This window comes from Engraulis encrasicolus, chromosome 9 (genome assembly GCF_034702125.1).
Source record: "Engraulis encrasicolus isolate BLACKSEA-1 chromosome 9, IST_EnEncr_1.0, whole genome shotgun sequence".
Taxonomy (NCBI): domain Eukaryota; kingdom Metazoa; phylum Chordata; class Actinopteri; order Clupeiformes; family Engraulidae; genus Engraulis; species Engraulis encrasicolus.
The window spans coordinates 21986346-22014179 of record NC_085865.1 but is presented as its reverse complement, the minus strand read 5'-3'; the positions used below and the strand labels follow the sequence as shown (position 1 = coordinate 22014179).

Sequence of the window (27834 nt, the reverse complement as noted above, 5' to 3'; positions counted from 1 at the left end):
GTACATGATTAAATATAAGACTTTAATAAATTACAGTATTCTTTTTTAACAACATATACAATGGAGCATTCCTTTTCACAAGGACATTTTGCGAGTGGACTCTGCATGATGTAATAGACTATTGAAATGCCTGCAAAAGTTTTAAGTCCAATTAATCACAACATACGTGTGTAACACTGCCAATGGATCACATATGCTCCCCCACCCCTCCCCCTTCTCAAAATGGTCGCATCCTGACATGTCACTTTTGGAGTCTTTGGCCAGGCTTAGATATTTCACGCTAAAGGTATGCCCTTGGCATGAAACAGTGATGCCAAACTCAAAAGGTATCCCTTCGCAGCGACAGGGCTTCACTGACAGTTAGGGTTAGTCTGAGGTCTAGGTCTTGGTGTCCGTGTCAACATGACATGCTCCAAAAAATTGGTGCCTGATCAAATGGCGTCACACCAAGGGAGACTGTAGAGACGATTGTCCTCCTCTCTCTCCACCTAGCCAGTCTAGAGCTCAATGGGAATGTTGATTAGTGCGTGAGGTAAACATGTACTGTGTCTTCCAGTTAGTTCAGCAAGCGTTGACTCTCCCATTGCTTCTCCGCTGTAGTTCAGACAGCAGCCGGCTTCATCAGTGCCTGTTCTCCAAACAGCTGCTTGAAATAAGCCACATGCTCTTCACAGTGCTCTCCTGCAAAGAAAACAATCACAAACATAGTATGAGCCTTGCAGTACAAAGTGCCTGCCATACTGTAGCTAGTAGGGAGTGCATATCCAAGCAAATGCAAGAAGGGGTCTAAACTGGGATATTTTTCATATTGACTACTATGGCCATGAAATATGCAGTAATGTGTCCATTATCTTTAAGTTAAATTCACTCCAACTATTAAGCAGAAATAATAAAATAAAAGAAGTAAAATAAATAAATTCCCACTATATCATGCTATACTCATTTACTCAAAAGGTTACCTTTTTTTACAATTTGTATATAATCAATATATTACGACATTGTAATAAGACTGGGGAATAATATTGCTACTTGTCATTTAGTAGACACAAAGCAAAGTATTCCCCATATGGCCAATTATCCACGCCAGCCCCCCCACCAGCACGTCATATGTCATACAGAAGTAACAACCTCCTGACACTGCCCATACTTCACAGCATAAGGAGCACCTCTCCACCTTGTGGTGACTCTGGGTAGCACTAACATGCATTCAAACTGGCACAGCAAGACCACCCACCACACCCCAACATTATTAGAAATTAGGGCTGTAACGATATTGTATCAAACCCAGAAATTGTGATACACAGAGTCACAATACTGACTATCACAATGCAAGAAGGCAATATCGTAATACGCTTTTTACCCGTCAGTGCAGAAAACAACCACAAAATATGATAGTGCGTTCAAATCCTCCTCATTATTATTTTTAAACACGTTTAAATACTTGTAACCTGATCTATTTATATTTTTAATGATAAATTTGTAAAAATCGTGCAGTGTACCAAACCGTAGGTCAAAGATCGTGATACAAATCAAATCGTGAGCTGAGTGTATCGTTACGGCCCTATTAGAAATGTTTTTTTGGGGTGGGGGGTGTACCAACTGATGAAGCCTCAGTACCTTAAAAAGTCAAAACCAACAACATACACCACTGACACATTCGTAAAGACAGTGGTGCATTCTCAAATTCTTGAGGGGCAAACTATTTTTGGACACCAGATGGAAATAAGCCTTTGGGCTATAATCGGGCACATTTACATACAGGTATGTATTTATATTTTCATTAATGTGCAATGTCCTGAAGAAATAAAAGTTAAGTAAGCAAATACATGCAAATACAGGAAGTCAGATACAAATCACACACACACACACACACACACACACACACACACACACACACACACACACACACACACACACACACACACACACACACACACACGCACACACGCACACACACACACACACACGCATAATATTCATATGACAACTTAAACTGCACATTAAGTGTATGTGTGGTAAGCCACACAGTATCTTGGTTGAAGCTGGGGTTTGAACTCTATGAACTATAAGCATGTGTGGTAAGCCATACCTTGGTTAAAGACGGGGTTTAAACTGTGCATTATGTGGCCATACCTTGGTTGAAGCCGGGGTTTCCGCGGAGGCGCAGGTTGCGCTGCTCGAAGAAGCGGAAGATGGTGTAGAAGAGCATGGTGTCGCTGGTCTGCCGCGCCGCGTCCAGGAACTTCCTGGCCGACACGTTGTCGTGGCCCCCCACGCTGCGTACGAAACGCAGAGCGCCCAGCACCTGCTGCTTCGACAGCAGCACCTCCACGATCTCATCGTTAGCAGTGGAGAGACGCTGGTAGAGTACAACACGCACACACACACACACGCAGACAAACACACACAAACACGCACACACACACACAAATTAGACAGCAGCACCTCCACAATGTCATCGTGAGCCACAGAGAGACGCTAGTAGAACACATCACAACACATAAGACAACAACACCTCCACGATCTCATCATAAGCAGTGGAGAGTGGACATGAACACACACGCTCACACACACACACCTCATCGTCACACAACCGCACCTCCACGATCTCATCGTTGGCCGTGGGCAACCTCTGGTGGAGGAGGATGCATGCGAATGAACACACACACACACACACACGTCATCGTTAGCCATAAGCCTCTGATGGCATACACGCATAGCGAGACAGACGGACAGACAGACAGTAATTAGACAGCACCACCTCCACGATCTCATTGTTAGCCGTCCATTACCTCGGGAATACACACACACACACACACACACACACACACACACACACACACACACACACACACACACACACACACACACACACACACACACACACCCACACACACACACACACACACACACACACACACACACACACGCACACACAATAATTTGAATACTGAATCGAATTGGCAAGTCACCTTGATTTGTTTTCCCCCCTCCGAAAATTGAGTGCTAAGATTTTTTTAAAAAGGTATACTCTATCCATTTCAGGTGAATGTACACAGCGCACTCTCATTCTGTTAAGTTGTTAACCAATAGTGCAGACTTTGCTATTACTCAAGGTTTGTTGAGGCACTTCACATCAAAATAAAAGTATATGTGGAAAATTAACAGGGAGCAGTTATTTTGTTTTAAAGGCCAACTTCCGATAAAACTCAGTTTTACTCACTCCTTTCGAAGATCGGACGGTCACCCCAAGTTAAACTCACTTGCAAGGCTCTCATAGCGGTGCGTCAACTCTCCTGGCTGTGTTTCCCGGTGTTTCCCAATTTACATAAATAATGCAGAGAAACGAGCGAATCACGAAAGCCTTTCTGTGTTTCGTCACGTCGAAAGAAGGCGTTGCCCACAAAGGTTTATATCGACCCATTTATCTAAAAACATGTCGAGTAATTTTTTTCTGCTTGTTTTCAAAACAAGCAACGTCTGGTGGCCCGAAACATAGCTTAGCTTAGCTATCAGCTGGTTGCTACTCTCAGGTACACACACAGCACAAAGCCTCATACATAAAGCCAACTCACTCTGGTTGCTCCGTGCCTGCATCAAGCCTACGGGTCGCTGTCGAAAGAGCACAGCCCTGAATGGAGCCTGCACGCCTCTGCTGGCGCCCCTATAGTGCAGTACCACCCGGGGAAGTGGCGACTCTGTTTGCCATTACATTCTCTCCGAGAACTGGAGGAGTGAGCCAATCAGAGACGTGTTTCTTCGAGAGCAGGAGGAGTGAGCCAATCAGAGACGCATTTCCACGAGAAACACGGAACACTCTCTCGTTTCTCCACAAGCCACCTTGCCAGCTTGAAAAAACGTCTTGAAACAAAGCAACCAGCGCGTTTTTTAAAACAGGACCAACGCGTAACACATTCAATAACATTGGGGAACACGGCAGTATTAATGAAATAACGTTGAGAGGCGATCTTTAAATGTGGGTAGGGGGGGGGGTTAAATCGATTTGAATCTTGAATCAAGTTTCTAAAGAAAAAAAATCTAAGATATACTTTGAAAGTGCATCGCCCAACCCTACCTCATCGTCAGCCTGGGACAACCTCTGGTGGAATACATGCATTCACAGAGGAAGTTGCGCGCACACACACATGCACACACAAATGAGACACACAGAGGAGTAGACACACTCAGAAAAAGAAAAAAAAAACATTGAAAAAAAGATACACACTGGTTACAATAACAGAAACGAAATATGTCTACTCTGCAGCCCAGATAATCAAATAAACATTTAAGCTATATAAACAAATTTTACCTGACTACGTCAGCCTACACCGTGCACATTGGCACAGAGGGCTAAAAAAGTAGGTGGGTCACGGTTTAATGCCCTTCCATTACAAACATGTGCCGCATTGACAAGAGACACGCTCGTTTACACCTCCCTCAATTAAAGTGTTACACTAGGAGCAAGCCATGCCTGACCATATCAAGTGTCAGCAATAAAGCACAGCACACAAATACACCCACACACCGTATCTAAAGCAAATTCAGGTATTTACTGAACTTGGCTGAAATTAATAAACTGGAATAATTACTGAAACAGCTCCCATTAATTTTCATAACCACCATCATTGTAGACTTGACATGAGAAGTACAGGACACACACACACACGCGGCACGCACACACACTGTACCCAAGAGGGGAGTGGACACACAGAGTCAATATTTAATGAGGGAGAAAATGAGTGTGGACAGACATGTTTGGGCAATGGCGAGGTACTGCATCTAATAGTACTGAGTGGCACGTCAAGGTAATTTGGAAACATTGAGGAGCTTTCACACCAACACTTGGTGCACGCCTTGAGGTTGAATTGGACATGGAGTTCTGTTTTTACAAGGTCTTGTGGGTGCGAGCGAACAAGCGAACAGATTTGTACATTTTTTGTAGAAAAGCCATAGATGAAGACACTGTGTATATGTCTGTCATGCTAACCCATAAAAATAAAATACAAGAATTACACTCTACAAGAAATTCACAAAAGCAATCATTCACATGACCCCTTGATAGAAGGTTAAGCTGCATTCAGTATGTTTGTGAGACTGGTATAGACTATAGACAAACTATACTTGGATGCCACTGAGTGTGTTTACATGCAGTTCAGTATCGCAAATATGATTGTGATATTAAGTATCCCAAATTAGCGTTTGAGCATATAAACACCTTTTCCCGACTTCGGGATATGCTAGGTGGAGTATCCCACCAGAAGTTGGGATACTGACGCATACACCTATCCCGAATACAGGAGCTTCCCATAGAACGCTGTTGCTGGTATCCAGGCTACATGCATTTGAAGAGAATTCTATAACGGCCAAGAATGTAGACTGGAATATCACGCTCTGTGCTCATAGAAACACCCGAATATATCCATATTCGGGATACTGAACTGCATATAAACACACTCATTGGTTTCTGTGCCAGTTGTTTACCCTGCATCACTTTTCTTGTATGTCTGACATCCCAGGACAATTAATAGTTTCGGTTGGTTTACTATCAAATTCTGAGTTCAAAAACTAACCTGGTGGTGTGAAAGTGAGAGACCATAGCGGCCTAGCAGTGCCTACTTTACCTTGAGCATGTCCAGAGAGAGCTGGTGGGCAGGTGGGTAGGTGCTCTCCAAGGAGAGAAGCAGACACGCCTGGAATTAGACACACAAACATTTACTAAGAGCATCCTTTACACATCATTTACACTCCAAAGCCCTCTCCTGCACAGTACATTACACACAATTACTCTTCCAGAAAGCAGGTTTATCCAGCAGTTTCATGGTGTCCCTTAGGGCATTAGGCTGGATGGGGTTCTGCGTGATTCCAACATCTAGTTTATAAGGGGCTAGTGCCTTGCCGTCTCCCTGGACTTAACATTTTTCTCATCATTTTAGTTTATACATTTATGTCCCTTCTAAGCTTTATACTAATACACCCGTCTCCAAAAGAGTTGTCGCCTATCCATCTGTGTGGAGCTGCATGCATGCTGCTGGTGTGTGAGGGCTTTTATCATTGATTACATCATGAAGTTAAAAATGCATTGCTCTACAAATAGCAAATATCTCACCATCTCTCATTGAACTCCATTGATTTTCATTGTGTTGCTTTCCATGATTACAACGACCCTAAACATACACCTAAGGCCAAAGTTGATTTTCTGGAGAGGTGTGAGTGAATCAGTGATTAAGTATGACACCCGATCTGCGTATTTGAAGTGTTTTGAAGTGACTTATCTGCTCATTTTCACATTATGTTCGATAGGAGACAAAACTTTTGTCTTGTGAAAATCTGCCCTGTCTGTGTTCATTAAAGGGTCAATCTTTCTTTGGCGCATGAAATTTATTTTTGTACATATATTTTCATTCAGGAGGGTTGTAGCTTCCATATGAGTGACTTCTGAAGCCAAGTGATTAATTGAAAGTCAGGTTATTAGCTGTTATTCCAAACAGATGGATAGGCGACAACCAGGGGTGATAGTGAAAAAAAATCCTGAGCCTGAACTTTTTTCCTGGTCGGGGAGGGGGGGCCGGGGGACGACGGGACATACTGCATATGAGACGTAATGTAGGCCTTATTATTATTCAAACACATTATTCAAACATTTAAGATAATGTTTTCATTTTTGCATTATTTCTATAGTGTTATTCACGAAAACACAGATCATTTCCCTGTTGGTAGGCTACAGCACTTGGCTGAAAGAAACTGACCACCACGTTCAATTCTAGCTGTAAAAACGAATACCAACGTATGCAGTTAGAAATGCATTCTAGGCTTGTGATGTTGCACTAAAGTTATTAAGGTGAGTATTGAACCAATGCAACATTTCAACACCAGAATGCATTTCTGAAAACATGGTGCATATTTTACCACATTGAATTAACTGAAAGCTACATATGTAGCAGCCATACCAAGACAGGTCAGTAGGAGGCAATACTACTCCAAAGTACAGTAACTACACTCTGTCCAAAATAGAGGAGGTGATTACCAATTAATTGAGCAATACTTTTAAATGACATGACATTTGCTGCAAGCTGATAAGTTTCATTTTCATTGGGACATTGCTCATATAACTTGTATAGGCTACTGGACATACGTTTAGATAGCCTACTCGTGGCCCCATGGTCTACCTATAACCACAGATTGTTTAAGGGCTGTGCTATAACCCCTGCCTTTCCGTTGTAGGGAAACGCCCTTTAATTACCGGTACATGATATTTAGGGCACAAGCGCATGATTGGCTACATGCAGGCCCACGTTCACATCGCATATTTCGACTCCACGGATGACAGAACCAGTGGTTATTACGGACAGGACAGTATAGCCTGTGTGACTACTGCGCGACTTTCGCATTGGGTTGTAGTCAATTAAAATACATGAAAATCACTCGCGTGTACACACGCCCATTACAATGTACGAGTTGAAAAGATAACAGAAAGCAACAAAAACAAAGTCAGGACCGAATTAAGCTACATGAAAATAGCACAGGGCGTGAAGATAAGATGAACATTCACTGCATGTCTAGGTGGGCATACAGACTGAGACTCCCAACGGAGTTCGCTCCCGGACGTGCGGTCCCCGGTGTTTCTATCACTCCCGGACTTGCGGTCCCCACCCGATTATATTTCACGTATTATCATATACTGCCACATACAAGCAATTTAGGGTTAGGTTAGGTTTAGGTGTAGGTTTAGGGTTAGGGTTAGGTTTAGGGTTAGGGTTAAGGTTAGGGTTAGGTTTAGGGTTAGGGTTAAGGTTAGGGTTAGAAACAAAAAACTAACATCAACAAGATAACTGGCTCCGTAATATGGCGGTGGTACCGTTAGTCTGGCTAGTGGGAGCGAGATGAAATGGGAGTGTAATGAGATGGGAGCGTGAATCTGGGAATCTCTAGGTGACACCGTGGTGGTCACATGAACGCAAGCCAAGTATTTGAAGTTCATGAGAGTCTGATATTGATAATTGCACCCTGCCCGAGAGTAGGGATTAAGTAGCCCAGAGCGTGCAGACAATACAACCTGTGCATCGTGCGTGGAATAACTGGATTCGATTACGCAGAAGGGCTACGACAGGGAGCGCGCGCGAGAGAAAGGCTGTGTGAACCTGTGCGAGGCTGTTTGGGGGTTTTCACAGAGCGCGTTGGTTTAGTCAGCATAACTAATATAAACATCTCCCTGAAATCAGTTTGACACGTGGTTTGTCAGGAATGACGCAAAACACCATCCCTCAATCAACAGTAGACCAAAATCCACGAACTCAGCTCACACTAGCCTACAAGGGGTGTAGGCTAACTAGGCTTGCCAAACATTAGCGATCCTAGCATTCCATTGTCATTTGGACATGTCGCAATGGTAGCCGCTATTCCAATGCAGACCACATTTACGCACTACACCTAGAAAAAAAGTATCATGACGGGCATAGCATAGCCTACCGTTTTGAGCATACAGACTTTTTTGAAAGAACGTCTATCTCCATCAAAGTTTGTCAATATTGCGCAGTCATTTAGCGCACATAAATGAGGAAAATAGACGAACCTATTTCAAACATATACTCTCACTGAGCCCGTTTATGCGCATCAATAAGCCGTTTATGGTCAGGTTTTTGGAGTAACCTGCGCAAGGCAAAATCATTCGGGCCCAAGCCAACATGCCACAGTGGGCAAATTAATAACTAAATGGCCTTACCTTCAAACGTTTTCTTGATCACAGAATTTCACTAGTATTCCACTGACATCCACACGGTTCAACACACCCATCACAACTAGCAAGCCATGTGGATTTGTGCTAACAATAGTTGCTATTTTTTATCGGAATCCAAATGGTCTAGACTTGACCTATAGTACTTTCTTCCGTTTCTTCAGTATAACGAGATGCCATTTTTGGATTTGCCTCCGTCGACAGTGAAACCAGTGATGGTACAAGAAGGAGATACCCTGAACTCCGCCCACACAATGTAAATGGATGTGCTCAAGTTTGGGTCTCCTAAGGGGGCGTTGTCCCCCCTTCTTCTTCTCTTACTGTTGCGTTTGGTGGCAGCTGACAAGGGTTGCGTATTACCGCCATCCAAAGGGCTGAGGTGGGATTCGTAGTCTGTGAAGAGGCGTGGCGGAGACGGATGGGATGGTAACTGTCTGCCCTATAGTAATCCCAGTTGACATTCACGTTGTTTTCATTGTACATTTATTGTAATATCCTGTCATATATATATATAGGCCTAGTATTTATTTATTTGTGCATGGAAGTCCTTGTATTGTGCACAACCCTTCCAGGTGCAAGGCAGAAAAACTTGATCAATACGAAAAGTTCATTAAACATCGCACACTGGATAGTTCTTTTGTATTTTTTCCCCTGAGCGAACAACGCGTTTCGCACAGTGCGTCTTCAGATTATAGCTCTCATCCCAGTGCGTCGTCGGGAACCTGAAGACGCACCGGGCGAAACGCGTGCTTTGAAGAGGGGGGGAGAACAGTAGGGCCTAGGCCTACACAGTGTGCGGTGTTTAATGCACTTTTCGTATTTTGGTTTGTTTATGCAACTCCAGGTAGATATCAGTTGCTTGCAGTAACTGTTGCAGTTGTCAGTGAAGCCACATTAGTTGTCCCCTTTTTTGGCTAGGCAGTGAGGAAATAGGCCTATTCGCGAGAAGTCTGTAACACTTTACATGGGACACCATATGTGTATGAAATAGCCTACTAAAGACATGTCAAGGCTATAACCTAGGCCTACAATTTGAAACGGTGATGACATTTAAAACCGAGTCAACGGCCATAGACAGCATTGTAATGAAGGGTGTCGTAACGGCAGCTGGAAAGAACTTTAATTGCACGACGACATCGCTTCAAACTCGCCCTGGCCGCTTCCCTATTTAAATTTAGGACTAAAATTATTCAACCGTTTCCACAGCAACGACCAAACTAATCACAGTTCCTGCAGCAGTAAAGCCAGGACTGCAAGTGTGAGCGAAATCAGCACAACAGTAGGCCTATAAAGGAATAATAAACAGTGACGGAAATACCGTGACCTGAAAAGTGCGCGGAATTGGGAGCCTTTTGTCGGTGAATTGCGCTGAAGCTAGCCTACATTGTGAACATGCTGGACGTTATCGCCAAATTACGATAGAAAGAGCAACCAATGTTATGTAATATTGCTAATTACCTCATCTACACAGTTGCTGCTACCCAAAAATATACGATGGCATAATGACACACCTGTGTTCCGTCTTTGGATGGTGCAATGAATAAGACACACAACACAAACCTATTTCACCCCTTTGTTTTATTTCAAGGTGGAGGAGGACACAGGTCAATTTGCATTTTGACATCCGAAATCTGAACTGTCATCCAAGGATTCAATCCCACAAATGCACTCTAGAGGCGTAATTCACTCTCAAACTCGGATGGTCTCCTAAAGGGGCGTTCACCTGACGTCAACGGGATACCGGAAAACAACGAGCCTGACTTATCTCCTTCTTGTACCATCACTGGTGAAAATATCTGAGAAGGGTAACCAGTAGGGGCCTAGAACTCTCTTTACTGTGCATACTGACAGCCAATCTACTTCTCCTTTCACTAGAACTAGAAGACTGCCGCCAGTGCTGTGGTGAGTGACTCAAGAGCAAAGAGGGTTGAGACAAGAGGGCTTACTCACGTCATAACAGCGTAGTAGGAAATGATGGCGAGGGGAGTACGGAAATGTTATTCACTGTGGAACAGGTCATAGGACAGCGTGAATGTCTGTCAGCTGTCCTTAATTACCCCCAGCAATTACTGCTGACCAACAGCTGCCGTTACTTGGCCACAAATTATCCATCATGGGGTCGCCCCCACTGACCATGTGCAAGGGAGTACGAAAATGGCATCCATCGCACCCACTGACCAATGACCATGAGCAAGGGAGTTAATTTTCCATCCACTCGTGTCCTCAGGCAACGCCCCCGTACTACACCGTGGCCAATGCATTCCCTGCCAAGAGATTGTTCTTTCTCTTGAGTTTCTTTGCTCAAGAGCAAGACGTAACAAATTGATACATTTTTCAGTAAGATGTCAGGATGATACAATTATGGGCTGCTGCTCATTTGGGCTCCTTTCGCGTCTCTTACAACAGGCTGTTGCGCGCTCATTTATTTTCACCATACATTAATGAAGGCCTACGCGATAGTTTATTATTTTATTAATATTGGGGAAATTATTATTTTATTTTTTTCTACAGCCACGCTACGCCGGATTTCCGGCGCGGCGCCGGACTGCTATCACCCCTGGACAACTCTTTTGGAGACGGGTGTATGTGTACAAAAGTTGTTTCAGGGCAACAGTAGTGACAGTAACATGCTATAAGACATTATTTAAAATGATTCCTGAGGGAACGTGATGACACACAGAGATGAAATGTGTTCTACACCCTGATAATAAACAAACAAATTCAAGCAAGTGTGTGGTAAAATGTATTATTTTAAATTGAAACTGAAATGAGTGGCGTTGAGGAGACCGGACTCACCAGAGGCTTGGAGTCGCTGAGGACGTGGTACTGCAGGAACTGGTGCAGCATGTAGAAGAGGTTGTGGTGGACCAGGGTCTTGATCACCAGCTCATACAGGTAGTGCTGCACAGCCACAACAAGACTTGCATCAACACTAATACAGTCAGTTGCTTCACCAAAACACATTCACTGTCACTGATTTACTCACTCATGTGAACAGATCAGGAGCATTACACAAAGGGGAAGGTGATTCGTCAATAATCACGTTGTAATTTGGTGCACTGAGATTAGTGGTTCAGCAGCTGTGTGATTGGTTGGCAAGCATTACTAGTGAAAAGGATCAAGGCATTAATATCCCAGTGATACTTCTATTACCACGTACCAGTAATACTTTGAATGCTTTGATTAGTAAAGATACCATTAGTAGATACCCAGGTCAAAAAAATGTGTACTTAAGTGTACTTTAAATATATTTAATTTTCTGAAAGTATATTTTAAGTACACTCTATTTATCAAGTACAGTACTTAAGTATGGTATTTAAAAATATACTTATAGTTTAGTGTATTTTAAATATATTTTAAAATCATTTGTATTATTAAAGTTATGTACTTAAATATAGTTTTATAAAATATACTGTTAGTGTATTGTATTTTAAATGTATTTTAAGTATATTTGTATTTTAAAAGTAATGTGATAAGTGTATTATTGTAAAATATACTATTAGCGTATTATATTTGAAGTGTATTTCAAGTATATTTGTATTTTAAAAGTAATGTGCTAAAGTGTAGCATTATAAAGTATACTATTAGTGTATTATACTTTAAGTGTATTTTAAGTATCTTTGTATTTTAAAAGTTATATACTTAAGTGTAGTATTATAAAATACACTATTAGTGTATTGTATTTAAATGTATTGTAAGTACATTTGTATTTTAAAAGTAATGTGCTTAAGTTTAGTATTGTCAAATATACTATTAGTATATTGTATTTTAAGTCTATTTTAAGTACATTTGTATTTTAAAAGTAATGTGCTAAAGTGTAGCATTATACAGTATACTGTTAGTGTATTATATTCTAAGTGTATTTTAAGTATCTTTGTATTTTAAAAGTCATGTACTTAAGTGTAGTATTATGAAATACACTATTAGTGTATTGTATTTAAATGTATTTTAAGTACATTTGTATTTTAAAAGTAATGGGCTAAAGTGTAGCATTATAAAGTATACTATTAGTGTATTATATTTTAAGTGTATTTTCAGTATCTTTGTATTTTAAAAGTTATGTACTTAAGTGTAGTATTATAAAATACACTATTAGTGTATTGTATTTAAATGTATTGTAAGTACATTTGTATTTTTAAAGTAATGTGCTTAAGTGTGGTATTGTTAATTATACTAGTAGTATATTCAATGTTAAGTCTATTTTAAGTACATTTGTATTTTAAAAGTAATGTGTTAACGTGTAGTATTATAAAATACACTATTAGTGTATTGTATTTAAATGAATTGTAAATATATTTGTATTTTTAAAGTAATGTGCTAAAGTGTGGTATTGTTAAATATACTATTAGTATATTCTATTTAAATGTATTTTAAGTACATTTGTATTTTAAAAGTAATGTGCTAAAGTGTAGCATTATAAAGTATACTATTAGTGTATTATATTTTAAGTGTATTTTAAGTATCTTTGTATTTTAAAAGTTATGTACTTAAGTGTAGTATTATAAAATACACTATTAGTGTATTGTATTTAAATGTATGGTAAGTACATTTGTATTTTTAAAGTAATGTGCTTAAGTGTGGTACTGTTAAATATACTATTAGTATATTCAATTTTAAGTCTATTTTAAGTACATTTGTATTTTAAAAGTAATGTGTTAAAGTGTAGTATTATAAAATACACTATTAGTATATTGTATTTAAATGTATTGTATTTGAAAACATACTATTAGTGTAGCATATTTTAAGTGTATTTGTATTTTAAAAGTAATGTGCTAAAGTTTGGTATTAGAAAGAATATTTGAAACGTACTTAAAGTTAAGTATGATTTTAGTATATTAAGTACACTTATACAAAGTTTGATTTTAGTACCAAAAAGTCAACTTAAAATGTGTTAAAGCTCTACTTAATTATATTTCAAGTGTATTTAAGTATACTATAAGTTGTCCCAAAATAACACAACTTAAGTATGTACTTCTGCAGCATGCTATAAAGTGCTTTCTTATGACCTTGAAATAGATTTGTAGCATACTTCAAATAGTTACACTTAACCACATGTTAAAGTACACATTAAACATCTTATAAAGTGAATTAGTAAGTATGTTTAAAATGTACTTACAGTTAAGTATGATTTTAGTATATTAAGTACACTAAGTACACACTGCAAAGATTGATTTTAGTACCAAAAAGTCAGCTTAAAATGTGTTAAAGCTCTACTTAATCATACTTCAAGTGTATTTAAGTATACTATAAGTTGTCCCAAAATAACATTCTTTAAATACACACTTTTGAAATATATTTTAAATACAAAAATACATACTTATTAAGTATATTAAGTACACTTTTTCACCTGGGTACTTTTTTTAAACCATCATTTTAGTGTATTTTAACCTAGGCTTATTTATTCATTATGCTTTGTAACATTAAATAACCTTCCACCTTCCATTTTGTTAATGTATTTTCATGGTAAAAACACCATATTGAAGAGCACAAACAGATCTTAAAAAGGCATGTAAGGCCTTACCTATTAAACTTTTAAGCACAATACTGAAGTCTGTACTTAAGTTGTGTTATTAGTGTATTAAGTGCACTTTAAGTGTACTTTTTGGTGCACAAATTAAACATGTAAAAGTGTCTTTAATTCGATAAAAGCATACCACCACCAATGATTTCTAAGTATTATTATTAAGTATAAAGTATACTTAAAGTGTACTACTCAAGACTATTACTTCAAGAACGTAATTGTGCCTGTTGTAGAACAGGAAGTTGTGGTCTAGTGGTTAGAGTGCAGGTCTGTGGTTCAGTGAATTGTGGGTTCAAATCCTGGTTGAGGCAGTGGTTGTTGTCTGAAGTGAAGGTGAAAGGAAGGTTCATGTGAATGGCTGATGATTGTGAACAAGACAATGTACAATGGAAATGAGTAATTGGAAATTACGTTGATGTTTTTTTCATATACTTTTGAAATATATTTAAAGTGTACTTAAAATAAATATATTTGAAATGTGCTTAAAATAAAATCTACTTGTAGTATACTTAAAATACATTTAGAGTCAATACACTTAAAATGTACTTAAAACGATTTTTGTGAATATATTTGAAATGTACTTAAAGTAAAGTATGCTTTAGTACATTAAGTGCACTTGTACAAAGTTTGATTTTAGTATAAAAAAGTAAACTTAAAATGTGTTTAAGCTCTACTTAATCATACTTGAAGTGTATTTAAGTGCACTATAAGTTGTCCCAAAATAACACAACTTAAGTATATACTTCTGCAGCATGCTATAAAGTACTTTCTTGTGACATTGAAATAGATTTCTAATGTACTTAAAATGCACTTATCTGCATGCTAAAGTACACATTAAACACATTTTAAAGTTATTTCGTTAGTATACTTACAATGTACTTAAAGTAAAGTATATTTTTAGTATATTAAGTACACTTGTACAAAGTTTGATTTTAGTACAAAAAAGTCAACTTAAAATGTGATTAAGCTCTACTTAATTATATTTCAAGTGCATTTAAGTATACTATAAGTTGTCCCAAAATAACACCACTTAAGTATGTACTTCTGCAGTATACTATAAAGTACTTTCTCATGCCGTTAAAATAGATTTATAATGTACTTAAAATGCACTTATCCGCATGCTAAAGTACACATTAAACACGTTTTAAAGTGACTTGGATAGTATACTTATAATGTACTTAAAGTTAAATATATTTTTAGTATATTAAGTACACTTATACAAAGTTTAATTTTAGTACAAAAGAGTCAACTTAAAATGTGTTTAAGCTCTACTTAATTATATTTCAAGTACATTTAAGTATACTATAAGTTGTCCCAAAATAACATTCTTTAAATACACACTTTTGAAGTACACTTTAAATACAATAAAACGTACTTATTAAGTATATATTAAGTACACTTTTTTTTTACTTGGGTACTAACTGAGGAAAGTAGAGGAGTGAGTGACACACTGGTCTTCATCTTATTCTACATACCCTTTGGTCTTAGTAATGTCTTGCGGACTAGTAAAGCTGGGCTTACACTGTGCGAGTTTTGCCCCGATTTGGCACGCGCGCAACTTTTTGGGAGTCGGGCCGATTTCTTGCTCACTCGCAGGTCAATCGTGAGTCTCGCATTCTGCAGTGTACGTGGGGTAACGACAAGCGATTTCGCCACACGATCGCGCAATCGCAGGGTCGCAAGAAAATCAAAACGGTTTGAAATCCTGGTCGTGGCTCGTGCGTAAATCACAGAGTTAAAGCAGTGCTACGACCCGATTTGAGACTTCACATGCACAAAATGAATAGGGCCGTGGGATTCGCTGTTGAGCGCGACCTCATCTCCACCTCAGGTGCGCATGTTCCCTCCTCGGCAGACTGAGGAAACATGCCTGTCGCGTCGCACAGTGGAAGTGTTTGGCTCGCATCCGACTGTCGGCTCATATAGTGTGAGGACGTCAGTAGAGAGAGATGTGAACTTTTAAATAGTGAAATTCCATCGTGCAGTGTGAGCAGGAGCTTAATACCCACGAGTGAAAATATCGCGCAGTGTATGCCCGGCTTAAGTAGTCTTGACTATATCACCAGTAGATAGTGGCTGATAAGAGTAGAGAGCCATACCTGCACAGTGATCTGGTACTGGTTGAGAGAGCGGATATACTCCATCAGGACGGCAATGATGAACTTGTGACACACGCCCTGTTAAACAGACAATGGACAATGGTCATGAGACTGGGGGGTCACACTTTACACAACATAATATGTAGCATGTTTGTGATTAACGGCTATTACTTGAGATTTGAATTCTGATTAGCTTTCATTATTAGAAATCATTACTCGTTAAGAAAAAAAAGTGTTTTTAGCCAGCGCCTTCTAGAAGGAGCAACATGTCTTTACCCAGTTCTTTACACACCTCTGTCTTTGGCAGTAGAGCAGGAAAATTCCATTGGACAAATTACAGAGACTAAATATTTTTCTTTCAGTCTGTTTTTTTTTTTTACAAGTGCTGAATCTTAATTGACCTTGCGTTCGACGAAGGTAGATAGGACGTGAGTGTACATGTCCGACTGGTCGATGACAGCCTGTGTCCTCACTGGTCTCTTGTATGAGGAGCTTGATCGACTGGGACCAGATTCCATCGCCTGTGTGGGCAACACATCTGCGTCAACATGAGCATATTCCACATACATTTTTTTTTGAAAGTGCGCTCAAATCGAAACTGTATTTCACAAGGTCTTTAGGTGCAAGCGAACAGACTTGTACTTTATTTTGTAGAAAAGCCGCACTCAAGCGTAGATGCTGAAGAAGACTGTCATGCTAACACACTAAAATAAAATACAAGAACTACACTTCAGAGTATGGCTTTTCCACAAAAAAGGCAATAACGGCAACACAACTGCATCAACATGAGCATATCCAAATACATTAAATAAATATTATCTGCACTAGGTACAGTCGTTTTAGATGGTGAAGCTCCTTATGAAGTAATAAACAATCAATGATTTGCTTAATATCATCGTTACCTTCTAAACTCATCATTACTGCTAGCAGCAAATACAGTAGGAAGTTACTGATCTTTGGTTGTGAGGGGATGTCTAGCTACAGTAGGCCTATTCACTCACCAGTAACATTCAGTATAGTAACATAACAGAGTAAAAACTTTTATTCTTGAGGATTTTTGCAGTTTTGGGGGTGGATGGTTGAGGTCTTACCACGGTGTAGGTCTGCTCTGCATCCAGGTATTCCTTGTACACCTGGTTGAGCTTGTCAAAGACGGTGGCCACCACAGGCAGACTGCCCTTCTCCTCTCCCACCAGCACTGCCACCGCAGGGGACACACAACACAAGGGTCAATGAGGCCAATTTCACTTTTTATTTTTTTATGAATATGTCTTGATTTGTCATTTTATGGATATGAAGTGTACACATTGCACCCACCCATTACAAAAATACAAGTAGCCTATTCAATGCTATATTTTGTTCACTTCATTACTACCATTATTAGGACATTTGAAGTTGACTATGAAACATGGAAGACTGTGGAACAGATTAAGTTCTTGTAAACTATACAAATGTATATTTGTTAACATGTTACTAAGACTGAAATGGTTGATGTCTCGTTAGGAGACATTCCCAGGTATACACACCGTAACTGTACAGGTATCCCACAGTACATTTCCTACAGCCCCATCTGAATGTAATAGACTCTATGGCTTGTGAAAGCGGCCTTACTTACTTTGAGAGCAGACCGAGAGGATGACCATTTTGCAGTCGCGTCTGCGCAGCAGGAAATCCATCAACTTGCCCTTGTCCTGCAGAAGGTTGAGGGTCGGCTGCAGCTTCACCTTCAGGTACCAAAGGTAGCCTACAGAGTAGAGTTCCCGGTAAGTAGAGTTACTATATTAACCCCAAAGCCATCAGGTACCAGAGATAGCCTACAGAATAGTGTTAAGTAGAGTAAAATAGAGTAGAGTAGAGTAGAGTAGAGTAACTTCATTAATTACAGCTTCAGGTACAGGTAGCCTACAGAATAGTGTAGATTAGAGTAATTTTAGTAATCCCAAAGCATTCCGGTACCACAGCTAGCCTACAGAGTAGAGTAAAGTAAAGTAGAGTTCCCAAAGCCTGCCTGTACCAGACATGGCTTACAGGAACAAAATACCGACGACATTTTAATGTGATTTTTCCTCAGACATTGCAATGACATTCCTAAAGAACGAGGGTGACTGAACACATTCTGTTCCCAAGGGGGGAGAGGCTTGTGATGCTGGCAGCTAGGCAGTGTAACGCTAGACAGTTCTCTTGCATTCAATGTTTTCCACCCCTTCGTACCAGCAGTCAAAAGTGATTAAAAAACTTGAAAATGCGGCCCTGTGCCTCTTTAAACATACAAGATAGGATGGCCTTCACCGCTGAAGTGGTGTACTGCAGAATCCAACTTACCTGTTTACTCATACACACGAACACAATTTTAGGCTGAAACACCCCCATCACCCAAGATGTTGCGAAATTGACTGGAAATATTCCAGTTTAATGATGAAAGAGTAAGGCCTGTTGTATCATGCCGTTTTAATGCAGGTTTGTTTGTAGGTGTGTGGTAGAGGAGAGGTCTGTGGGACAGGAATTTGACCAATGTGCAGACAGCTCCCAATCTTTCGTATTGTTTAGTGTTTATTCGACTGCTAGCACATGCCAATGTCAATGTGTGACCTTTATCGGCCAAAAACAAAACATTTTCCCAATACTATCACACACTCGAGATAAGATAATGAGTGAGTGAGTAGAGTGAGTGAGTGAGTGAGTGAGGAGAGAGAGAGAGAGAGAAAGCGAGAGAGAGTGAGAGTGAGAGAGAAACAAAGAGAAAGAAGGAAAAGAGAGCACTTTCATCCAGCACATCTTCTCACCTTCACTGGCACTGATGATGATGTCAGGCTGGAAGACACTCCAGGTGGAGGAGTCTAGGCACGTGATTGGTTAAGGCTTAGCACAAAGCATGATGGGAGGAATATCAAATGTGAACAGAGCGTTCGCACATCCATATTAAATTAAATAATCCAGGTGCAAGACAATTATGGTACAAAATAGTAGAACAGTAGATAATGGAACACCCAAAGAATATTTCACTAGTTTACGAATAAAATAATCTTAGACCCTTGCCACTACGCAGGCCGCTTTCTAACAACAAACCTCAACAACAGGTCTGACTGTGTATCAGGGATAATGATCATGTATGTTACAGTTGCCCATGAAAGGAAGTAAACTACTGGATTTCTTTTAAGTTATGAAAGAAACAAACATCTGGATGACCTGACATCTCCACAGACCATCACAAACTAAAATGGTTATAATGTTGCCATTTAGAGATAACCAAAAACCTTGATCAATGTGGCCTGTAGACAAAGCAGTGGTGGAAGGCACTGCACCAAACTGCACGGCTAAATCTATTAAGTAGTGGATGATTTTTTTTTCTTTTGTATTCATTCCACAATCAATCATTACTGAATGAATGACAGTCCCTTACAATGATATCCCTAAGTGAAAAATAGTGCTTTGTCTTTCTTTGGCTGTCAAGTTCCTCTGTGTGGCGTGCATGCATGAGAGTGTGTTTTTGTGTGCATGTGTGTGTGAATGAATAGATGTGTGAAATCAGGATGTTAAGGATACAGAGTTCGCAGATGACTGGGGCTTGGCTCGGGGCTGCAGCGGGCCCTGGGAAAAAAGGAAGCAGAGGAAACGGTATTGTGGCAACACTCACATTTTCAAAATAATTGCAGGAAATCATCAACATGCAATTTTAAAGGCAGTCTTGAAAGCATGTGGTTTACCAACTGACGCAGATGAATACGATTTAAGAGGATGCTAAACATAGCAGAGATATTGTGATAAAGTATGCCCGTTCAACGTTCAGATTCAATATATCTCATCAATGTCCAACTGTGGGCAAAAACATATAGATACGCAAACATGTATACTCATACATTCATTCTGAATCAGTACACGAGGAAGTCTACCTGTTGTACAACTAAATAAAATGAAAACAGCACTGCCACCCTGTGGTCAAAATGGGTACACAATAAAAATTGGAGCTAATGTAATCGCAAAAAAAATCACAAAATGTTGCCATCTTTAAAAAGTGGTCAGATTCTGCAGTGTGTGCGTGCCTGCCTGCCTGTGCATGCACATGTGTGTACCTGTGCGAGGGATCTTGAAAGGGTGGATGGAGCGTCCAGGTAGAACAGCTTGGTGTATGTTCACAGGGCAATCTGGCTCTTGTAGCTTTATATCAAATATAATAGAAGTCTGAAACACAGGTAACAAACAAAACACAATAAACACTCAAAAGCGAAACCTAATCACACCTCTATGTCCAAACACTGCCACTCAAAACATGCTGTTGATCAGCCTGGTGGCCAAGGGAGAGTAGGGCAGTTAGTCAGGCAGCTGGTGTGTCATAACATCCCTTGGTCAACGGTTGATACAGTAGCAGGAGGTATAGCATTTCTCCAGCTGTGTATGAGTGACAATCTTAAAGGATTATTTTTTTAAAAGCATCCAGGGTAAAACTGAGAGCGGCCCAAAAACACGACACTCACCAGGGAACTCTGATGGTGCACCACAACCAAATTGTCCACCACGTTTAGTGCAAATTTGCCTGTCGTGTTAAGCTTCAAAACATGGGTCTTCTTACAGGCGCCGTCCCTAAGGTGAGACAGTAACGTCAACATGTCATGACTTACACCAAACTTTTATTCCAGAGTAAAGAGAATCAAGTAGACACCTGCAAAAAAACGGCAATCCTCATTAATCTATGTCCATCTAGTCAAATGATCTTAAGAAACTTTTAACCCTTTATCTGGAAGGTTTATTATAAGCGTATTATTATGTTGAATGGTAATGATGACCAAGTCTCAATATGTTACAAAGTCCTAGCAAGGTTGTTATGTCGTAGCAAACTTTTTTTCCATCAAACATAGTCAAACCGCCGGCTATTCCATGTGCATCAAAGGGCTACAAAACAGCATCCAGTTGGAGACTAATCATCTTCTTACCTGGACAAGTGATAGAGCACCACTTCGGCACCAGGGCTGTTGGTGGTTCTGGAGTGGTGCTTCAGGTACATCACATACAGCTCCCCGTATCTGCAAATAACAGTGGAGCAAGGAGGGAAACGAAGGGACAAGAAGTTAGAGAAAACCTGGCGAGTGAACTTTTCTCATACAAATCTGTGGCATAGCATCACACCGTACATTCTATTTGGTCTATGGGGAAAAACAGCTCGTCAATACTGCAGTAATAGGGAAATTAAGTTCTGTTGAAGCCTGAAGGTACATTGTTTCAAGAATTCTTGAGGGCTAGTGCTTGAAGTTTCAGTAACAGGGCCCTCTACAGGTGAAAAGTATTTGCTGCGGGTCCATTTCAACAAGCATGTCTGTATTCTTCCGATGCATTTGTCTCAGACTGGCATCACTACAATACTATACTAGTGTTAGTAGCGGTTTAGTAGACATTGAAGGTGTATCCGGGTCCATATCCATTTTCGTACATTGTGGCAACAGCAATGTCCCTCTCCGAGAGGCTGAGTTTGGCAGGTTTTGGCACGACAGGCAACTCAATCTCAAACTTTGACATCTTGGACATGGTTCCACTCTGTGGAAAGACAAGACACAGCAACCAATTAGTCAGAGTCTGCAAAATGAGAAGAGGTGGAACTCCTGGTAATAGAAATATACAAAATCTGCCATGTACAAAGTGGGCTAGCAAGAAGCTGGAACTGACTACCATATTCATTGCTTTTTTTTTACCAGGAAACAAAACAAAAACATCAAGACCAGAGACCATCAAACCTCATAATAGATGATCTTTGGATCAGAGGGTTGCAGCAGGATTGTTTTTTTTAAAGATATGTTTTGGTCTTTTTGACCTTATTTATGACAGCATAGTGAAGACGGTGACAGGAAGCGAGTGGAGAGAGAGACGGGGAAGGACAGGCAAAGCACCCGGGCCGGGAATCAAACCCGGGGTGGCCGCAGAGCAGACGAGTGCCCCACCACATCGCCTTGCAGTAGGTTTACATTTTCCTTACATCTCCCTCCAAGATCATCTGAGCTTAACCCCACATTGATTCAGAGACTATAACAATTTGCCTATAGCTAAATAACTGCTTAGTCATTATGCATGAAAAGAGTCAGCTGTGTAAGTGTAATGTGATGTAAAACAACACCACCAGTGTAGAGGATGGGAGGGTGCCTACAGATATTCCTAGGTTGAATTTACTACCTTTTACTACCTCCATTTTTTTTTCTACTAGAAATGAAATAGCTTTCCAAAGCCTATTAATAACACAAATTAATAATGTTTTTATAATTTAACAAGTTAATCATTGAGTGTATGTGTTAGTACAAGTTAATGCAGGTATCTTTCAAACATTTCTCAACAATTTGCCATTTATAATGGTAAATAATAGTGCTGTGCACTTTTAACAGAAGAAGTCGCTCTTCTCAGAGAGTGGGAGGAGAGAAAGAACCAGCAGTGCACCTTGAAGTGGATTCCTGTAGTCAATGTCCACCAGGGCTCTACTAACTTTTTGCGCTGGTTGCACTGGTGCGTCTAAAAATTGTTTTCAGGTGCACCAGCACAAAATCTAGGTGCACCCAAATGCCCCCCAACACCTGTGTGTGAGAGTCTGTGTGTGTGTGTGTGTCTTTAGCAGAATCAGAGAAAATACTACACAGGATATGACAAAAATGGCAGTCATTATAGTTATGGCAAAGTTTTCGTGATTTGGATAGAGAACACAGAATCCATAACCAGCCTTGACTACCAATAGCAGACCTTCTGTAACCCTTAGGGGTTCAGCAGGCGTTTTTTGCAGGTGCCTTAGGCTTAAGCCAGGGATGCCAAACTGAAATTCAGAGGGAGCAAATTTAAAATAAAAACTGAACTTAAAATTCATTATTTTTTAAAAGGGACTACAATTTCACATTTAAAAAAAACACTCATATGGTAGCTAGATCGATAGATAGGTTGATTTTTGTTTGTTTAGGTGGAAACCGAGGTGAATTGGGATTTGCCCTCCCCCATTCTGGATCGCCCCGAATAATGATTGTGGCATCTTAGCAAGCGCTTCGAACAGAAGCGTCGCTCTCTCGTCACGCTCTCTATCCGTCTTGGTGCATGAAGGATGCCTTGCCGACAGAGAGTACGTCGCTATCAAAAACATCTGCGAACTCCTGGGAGACTTCGCTTGTCAACTCTTACAGTGACTGAAACAGGCCATTCTTTGCGCTTGAACCTTCCGTGTGAATTCTATCAGTGGCTGCTGCTGTTTGCATTTCGTTTCCCCCCTTACCCTCTCGTCCGTTTCAAAACTCACTGATTTGGTTGAGCACCACCTCGCTAGTCGCCATCACATTATGAACTCGGGTAGTCGAACATTTTATTTTGAAAAGTCAGGCTGCCTATCAGCGCAAGGTGCAAGGGGTAGAAAGCCAGTGCAGCGGAGTTGAAGGAATGGCCGCAGTCCCAAAAACGTTTAAATTTTTGATGGGCAAATACCTACTAGCACCACTGCAGAGTGACTAATGGCCATTAAAATGGCGTTTATCATTGTCAATTCATTTCGTTTTTGGCTGGATGCACCGGTGAAAAAACATTCAGCCTCGCATTCTTTTACTCGACCGATTTGTTACATTTACCACCAATATTACCCACCATGTTACGCACCAATTTCCACCGCTTCTAACTTCATTCGTATGCACAACAGCTAATCTCAAACAAACAGTCATCATGGAATTCATGAAATTACGTGTAGCAGACCTTTCATTGTTTCACATCCAACCAGGTTAGTCGCCTCTTGCAGAACGTAGGCTACAAAATGCCTACTTCTGTGGTGCTGCTGATGTCTGACGCCTGTCAGTCAGCTGCTAGTTAACAACTACCATTAGTATTAGCACAAAGCTAAATCAGTTCACCCAGGGTCCGTCCTTGCCGCTGCATACAAATCAATTTGCCGAGATTTGAGATCACGGGCTACAGGTTAATTAAACAAATTAGAAAACAAATAAGACCATGTTGTAGGGAGTCCGGAAGAATTACTACCAGTTGAGATGTGGCTTACTACCTTTTACTACCTTTTACTGGTCATTATTTTGGACTTTTTCATTTACTACCTTTTACTACTTTTTACTACCCCGCGGGCACCCTGGGATGGGAGGCAGCAAGAGGAGGCTGAGTACTCACCTTAAAGGCAAAGGGCTGCAGTACGTTTCCCTGCACGGTAGTGGAGAGCAGGAGCACAGAGGTCTCAGGACAGTAGATGTACCAGTTCACATTGATGCTCTGACTCTTCAGCAGCTTCAAGGACCGTTTGTCTGGTAGCACCTACGGTACACAAGGACAGTTTATTTGGTCACATACATGGAGTCACTTACTATGTGAAGCATGTAGTGAAATGATTTGGCCTGTGCAAGAGTGTGCTGAAGGAGTTAATAATGCGGATAGCCTAAGGGAAATAAGATCTTTGACTTAAGCACGGTCTCTTTCCAAATTTCAGGTTCCCAATATATAGCGCACACAACTATGAAGTTTATATTTATTTATTTATTCATTTATAGTTTATATTTATTATTCAAAGTGCTTTCAAAATACACACACACACACACACACACACACACACACACACACACACACACACACACACACACACACACACACACACACACACACACACGCCGTCAATTGTCCGGGGTTCATGTGAGAAAATGCGCACAAACACACACATACAAACGATTTGAATGCATGAAAATGTTACCTGGTAAAATTCTATTCCTTGGTCTGTGACGAATACAATCTCATTCCAAGTCGTCCAGCAGAAGCCTAATATATTTGCATTCTTAGTCTGTAAATAAATCAGGGGAGTTAATGCAGGAGTAACAACTGGAATGTTTGTAATGTGCTGCTTACTGTTACCAATGCTTGTTGTAATACCTTGCACTCGTGAGAAAACTCAATGTGAGGGAAATCAGGAATGAAGTTGATAAAATCCTGGAGAGGGAGAGACATCAGTTCAGTGCAATAGCAATAATACAGGTCATGAAACACGAGTACTGTTGGCACACTGATAAAATGAGTAATTAAACAAAACAAAATGTGCCACTGGACACATTTCAAAGCTATGCACTTCAGGACATCAATGGAAAGAAAAATTGAGAAAGCATGAAGTACTATACCGGTACATGATGCATAAATATGAAGCTTGAAGTTTGGCCTTACCACTGACTTTGGAGTCCTCTGCACAGCTAAGATTTTATTGCCGATAGAGAACTTGATGCACTTCACTTCTCCTTTATCATCCATTCTGTAAAGTTTAACAGGTGTTTATATACAAGCGGTCATGGACATGCCACAGATGTGTCACTCATAGGGTAAGCTGTACCTGAATGCCACAGAACTCTTGTCATCTGGACCCTTGACCACAACACCAGTAGCCCCTCCGGATCTGACCGCAAACACCTGGAGAGAGGAGGATAGATGACTTAGTTTAGTGGCATGTGGCACATACCAGAACAAGTGGGGTCACATGACGCCATTCTTGGTTATGGTACTACGGCCATGTTTGTAATGTCGAAATGTGCCTAAGTTATACCAAACCTCATTCCTAACCTGCCATTGAACAATGCCACCAACCTATAAACATGTCAAACTCTGAATAGACCAAAACCCATTCCTAACCCTAACCTGTCACTGTATAATGTATTCAGCAACCTAACCCTGTCAGGAAGAGAACCGCCATACAAAGGCAAAGTGCAGTAGGCCTAACTACTATATGCCAACATTGAAACTGAGAAAAAGGGCCTTCAAAGTCTTGGTATTAGGTTGGATATTGCAGTTACTGCAAACGGGACACATTTGCACATTAAGGCTTTGTCAAAAGATACAGGAAGGGTTACAGTAGTTAGACCATGTTCAGTCTAAACAAATGATAGGCTACAGGTCAGTGGTCTACACTCAATTTTGGCAAACTACACGGCACATTGCCTTTGTAGGGCAAAACATTCTTTTAGGGGGGGACGACATCTAGGGGTATTAGCCTTATTTTGGCATGCCACTTCCACATGTCATATGCAACCAAATCCTCTAAATCCTGTCGTACACCACCTGGAATTGAGAATAACCACCGATACTATGAAGTTGTCCGAACTGATTTCACTGCAGGCTGTACCCAGGATAGCACTGTGAAAAACTCTCTTAAAACCATGCATGCGGCAGCAAATACGTAGCCTACATGAGAAGACCTGATAACACACTTAAAACACAACCATCACAATATCAGCGACATCAACAACAGTGAATGCATGGCCAAGAATCGTCGGTTGCTTTAAAACGTGAAGTGAATGTATGAGCACACCAGCTAGTTTGCTAAGCAGCTAGTTTTGATGGAAGCTCTGTAACAAGACTCCCTATGCAAGTGTTCAAATACGTGCATGATCTTCCCTATAGTTTCATTTCCTAAAGCACAAATCATTGCATTTTTCAGAGAAAGCATTCACATGGACGTCTGGGCTGGCTGTCATAACGCACGCATAGTCTTCAACTGCACCGCAATGTAGATTAGCATACTAGCTAGCCAGTGATGGCTAACTGACTCACTCACTCCAATTTTTGAGTACTCTCAGTGTTAACTACCTGTTTGTTGGCCTCGTCGAAAAAGACATTGTTGACACTGGACGCATGTTCGAATTGCACGGGGTTCTCGCAAAGTTCCAAGTAATAGTCCTCGTTCATGACTGAAGTCAAGCATTCCCTGCTGCCACAAGTATGAATTCAGTTACTGTTTGTTTTTTCACCCCAGGATCATGTGACAGTGACAGCACACACTCTGGCCAAAGCTCTGGCCTGACCTGCTAGAGTTTAATGTTTCCCTCGAGACCATTTCCAAGAATTAGATTCGCGAGATTCATTTATTACATCTCAATAGTTGTTTTTTTCCTCAATCAACAAATGTGTGTGTGTGTGTGTGTGTGTGTGTGTGTGTGTGTGTGTGTGTGTGTGTGTGTGTGTGTGTGTGTAGCTTAATTGTAGATAGTTTTTTTTAAATGTATTTTTGTAATTGTATTGATTTTGAAAATTAATTTGAACAAAACTGTCTTTTCAGCTGCAAAAGGCCTAAACATAAACACCTATCAGTGCAAATTGTAGCCTACCATTGAATAGATAAGTACACTTTACACACACCGTTTTGCTCACTTACAAAAAAAACGCTTGATTAGGCTATTATGGGTTGCTATTATGGCATAATTATGGCACATGTAGGCCTACTTCTACGGCCTGTTCAACTTGCTGGTAATAACCTTAGTTAAATAGCCAAATAATTGTAGGATATGAGGATCGGCACTAGAGGGCAGTGCAATTCTTCCTACACAGAGTTGTCAGCGGTAAAGATGAACAATGCCATTATGGAGCATGCAGATACAGTAGGCCTATTACCTCACAGGAAGCTTCTTGGACCTTTAAGCTTTTATTAATTATCACATCTGATCAGACCTGAGTTATAGCTGAAAGAATAGAAGAAGGCACATTGTGTAACCAAGCCTTGGGAGAATAGA

At 40.3% G+C, this 27834-nt stretch overlaps 1 protein-coding gene across 1 annotated transcript; it reads right to left on the bottom strand.

Annotated features, from left to right (window-relative positions):
- Window position 1: 1 nt before the first annotated feature.
- Window positions 2–27063, bottom strand: rmc1 (regulator of MON1-CCZ1). The gene is made up of 20 exons (XM_063206125.1): window positions 26915–27063; window positions 25665–25741; window positions 25502–25586; window positions 25217–25273; window positions 25041–25127; window positions 24470–24610; window positions 21774–21877; window positions 21280–21369; window positions 20824–20929; window positions 20422–20530; window positions 19895–19939; window positions 19135–19188; window positions 17967–18095; window positions 17443–17549; window positions 16753–16872; window positions 16352–16429; window positions 11528–11632; window positions 5622–5690; window positions 2134–2359; window positions 2–681 (listed from the first exon to the last, which is right to left on the bottom strand). The coding sequence occupies exons 1-20, from the start codon at window positions 27011–27013 to the stop codon at window positions 602–604; spliced, it is 1968 nt and encodes a 655-aa protein (XP_063062195.1). The 5' UTR covers window positions 27014–27063; the 3' UTR covers window positions 2–601.
- Window positions 27064–27834: the final 771 nt, after the last annotated feature.